Here is a 3,809-nt window from a genome sequence, read left to right on the forward strand (position 1 = left end):
GTCGATTCCAATCGTTGGTCCCCAAGTCTTGTATCAACTTCAAGTTGTGTCGAGCGTATAACTCATCGAGTAATTTTGTGAGGGACAGCTCGTCCTGACAACTCAAATGCTTCATATGCTCAAACTCTGGCTCCTTGAGTTTGCGCATTCTTCTAGCCGCAGTCTGATAACAACGCCACGGTTGTGGTTCTAATACGATATAACGAGACATAGCAGCCATGCGCCCTAGAAACGTGGACAGTCCTGCATCACCGTGATTCAGATGGATCCACATGGACACGGAAAATGCGAAAATGACGTCGAACCGAGATCGGCCTCGTTCGGTTAGGTATGGCTGAATCCGACTGGAGCTCTCAGAGCTCATAAAGTCCAAACACTCGAACCGCACATTTGGCTGGGCAACTTGATCTTGAGCTCGCTGGATTAGGTGAGCATCAATATCAATGCCCAGAATGTCCAGGGGAATATCTTCGGATACAAAGTGTCGGGCAATATGTTGAGTTAGGTCCTGAAAAGAGCACAAATGTAAGTCAGGCCCCCGCTCGCATTAACCGTTGCACAATATCATCGCAGTTTAGGGCCCGAGCTAAGTCTAGGGGCGTGCGGTCATGGGCATCCGCCACAGAGACTCGGGCCGACAGATCTAACAAAGCTTGAACTGTATTGGCCTGTTTGGCTAAGACGGCCAAGTGCAACGGCGTCATTCCTGTCTTATCTAAACCCTCAACGGCTAAACCAAACTCCGCCACGAGCCACCGCACCATGGTGACTTGACCCGCTTGCGCCGCAATATGCAGACTTTGGCGACCAAAAGTATCCACGGCCAGGCACGAATGACCGTGTTCATGGAGAAGTGACAGGTGAGACGGAATTCCACAGCGCGCACTATCCATCAGCGGGGTAGACCCGCACGTGTCCGGCTGGTCCACTGGAATGGTCACATCGCCTAGGCGACTGGCTAAATGAAAGGCGGTCCAGCCGTCCTTGTTCACGCGGGAGGCATCTGCACCCGCTGAGAGCAATAGCTGCACAATGGGTCCATTCTCGGCCTTGGTGCAGGCCAACATAAGTGGGGTCCAGTCACCTCGTTTGATCACGTCCACGGCCACCCCCGGCACCGATAATAAGTAAGTCATGACGGCCGTTTGCGAGTACTGGGCCGCCTCATGCAACAACCCTTTGGCTTCCCTATTAGTGACACTAAAAAGCTTGATTCCTAAGGCCGGATCGAGATCAACCAAAAACCGCAAAGCGTCCAATTGTCCACTCCGACACAGGAGGTGGGCCACGTGATCCCAAAAACCGCAAAGCGTCCAATTGTCCACTCCGACACAGGAGGTGGGCCACGTGATCGCCGCTGGGAGCCGCTCGCCAGTCCAACAAGGCTACGCCCGAGTCCCAACAGGCCCGAGCTTGACGCTGGAAGGTGCTGAGTGGACCGGACTGAGCCGCAGCCCACAGGGCCTTCCGTAGCGAACCGGTCCAGGCCGAAGCCCGGGCCGACGTTTCAAGCATGACTTACGCCGGAATTGCAGCCAATATCCAAGGCTACAAGCCGAGTTGGCGCGGAAGGTCGGGAAGCAATGGGGGACGGGTGGGAGTCCTGGAGATGGGTCCGGAACCAATCAGCGGCGGGCAAGAGCTGGACCCGACTAAGCGTGTCGTGAAATCGATAGTAGTTGTTGAAGTTGCCCCAACGTGCAGCACCCGGGGGTGGCCGCGGCGGTGAAGAACCGCGAACGAACGCTCGGGACACCGAGGTGCAGTGAGGAGGGGAGGAGTTCATATGCAGCTACGGCCATTAACTCCGGTGGAAGGCCGAATTGAGGACAGTCTGTAGGTCTGTAGGTCTGTACGGTCTGTACATAGACGAGATCAATCTTTCAAAACAAACACCAACCAAGGTGACCAAAATTTGCCAATCGATATTACGGCCATCTCCTTTATTTGGTCACCATTGAGAAGCAGGCTGACGACGAGCTTTCGGATCTTTAGATTATTTGAATGGTTCGGTACATTTACCAACTCGATGGTATACAGGACAACTGTGATGTAGAATCAGGGAAGGAAGATGGCATCATCTTCAAATTTTGAGACCTCACTCACACTGTTGAGGCTTAATAGTTTTTGGTTGAAAGACTAAATTAGAGTTTCAGTTCTTTCACCCATTACAAGAATGGTTCATGCAGCAATGCATTTTAACAAAATGTCACAGTTTTACTCTTGAACATGCATAAAATACACTTTCTAGCACAACGAAGCTGTTTTCTTGATCATTTTTTTTCTATAGTTTAGAATTTTCTGTGTTTTACATTGGACTTTTTGAAACCTTAGAAACGTTTTTGTCGCATATTGAGACTTGTTTATTGGTTCTTAGTTCCTCTTCTGTTTTCGAAAGTGCCCCAGGGACCTCCCAAAATTTGTGCTGACCTCATCATGCACCTGCTACTTCAATGTCCCGACATGATAAGGAGGTCGAGGTTTGAGTGTGTGCTATGGGGCTTGTCAAGGGAAGGAAATTCAAAGAAAAATGTGGTCCGGCACCCTGATATTGGGTATTTTTGGGAGAAAGAACTAAGACAAACATCACAGTCAACTAGCACTATAGTCCTGTTGAATTTTCAATAATTAAGTGATTTTGAGTGACCTGTGTTATAAAACCCAACAAAAGAAACATGTTAGGTGTAATTCGGTGAATGCCATTTCAAATTGGCTTAATACCACAATGATATTTGCTTAGACAAGCAGGTAAAATGAAATAAATGTCTAAATACAATGCATGCACAGTACGGTTTGGCTGGACATCTTGTCTTTGATTTTACTCCATGGAATGACATTATTTGTTGGTGAACACGTTCATTGACAAGCCCTATAGATGGTTTTACCCTAATACTTCATATGTATAGACTGCTCTTTGAAATTGTGAGGCTGACTTGGCAGAAAACTGTAATTTTGGCGCTCTCGTCGCATCAGTTCAGCTGATGCCAAAGCCAACTTGGTGGTAAAACAATGAATTCTGTAGTAGCAAAAACATCGAGTGAGAGTGTTACATTTTAGTTTAATCCTATCCATGGCCCATTAAGTGTCAAAGTAATTGGTTGATAGAGGCATGACATGGTTCCCCAGAGGGCGTGGGTTTGATTCCCGCCTTTGGAGAAAACCTATTCATCAACCACGGCCGAGGAGGCTGACCCTGAGGTCAACCTATCCAAAGCGTGAGGCCATCTACCCATCTCCTGATATTGGCAAGTGAGCCCTCTTCAGCCAGCTAGAGATACCTCCAGACCTGAGGAATTTTGCCCTTGGATTGACCAAGAAGACCATTGGACTGGAAGAGCCTTGAGAACCAAGTCAAAGGAACTTCAAGTTGACGGCATCAACAGAGAAACTGGAATAATGATTGGGCTATCCAAAGACATGAAAGCGTTGTTGTTATAGAAGAGAATGCCACTCACCAGCACAATCCTCATTAAGTCAACTGAATATCATGGTTTCATCTCTCTTGGCGATGTTATAGGTTCCATGACCAGCGGCCCAATAATGATTGGGCTGTTTGAATAAACATTTTAAACCCCACCACCTAATGACCACTCAATCCCATCTGTTATGAGAACCCAGTCAATGGATTTGGCCAAGAACTAGTTTATGCCGGCATGAGAACAAGGTCCCATGAAGACATGAATAATGGTCTTGCAGATCTTGCCAATTGAGATTTGAGGACTTATAAAAAGAGCAATATCTTCCCAGACCTACTGTCAGCTCCCAAGACTTTGACTCAGACGGCAGCAAGGCTTAATCATGGACGAGAG

At 48.0% G+C, this 3,809-nt stretch overlaps 2 protein-coding genes across 2 annotated transcripts; both read right to left on the reverse strand.

The window, feature by feature from the left end:
* Nucleotides 1-1,891, reverse strand: LOC131885485 (pre-miRNA 5'-monophosphate methyltransferase-like; the record flags this gene model as incomplete). The annotated part of the gene is given in 2 exon segments (XM_059233544.1): nt 1-508; nt 1,523-1,891. Coding segments are annotated over 2 exon segments (772 nt in total), but the record flags the coding sequence as incomplete, so codon positions are not given.
* LOC131885484 (ankyrin repeat domain-containing protein 16-like) lies at nt 509-1,652 on the reverse strand. Its single transcript, XM_059233542.1, has 2 exons — nt 1,339-1,652; nt 509-1,280 (listed from the first exon to the last, which is right to left on the reverse strand). Exons 1-2 carry the CDS (start codon nt 1,513-1,515, stop codon nt 531-533), a joined length of 927 nt encoding a protein of 308 aa, XP_059089525.1. The 5' UTR covers nt 1,516-1,652; the 3' UTR covers nt 509-530.
* Nucleotides 1,892-3,809: the final 1,918 nt, after the last annotated feature.

The sequence above is a fragment of the Tigriopus californicus genome, chromosome 8 (assembly GCF_007210705.1).
Source record: "Tigriopus californicus strain San Diego chromosome 8, Tcal_SD_v2.1, whole genome shotgun sequence".
Classification (NCBI taxonomy): domain Eukaryota; kingdom Metazoa; phylum Arthropoda; class Copepoda; order Harpacticoida; family Harpacticidae; genus Tigriopus; species Tigriopus californicus.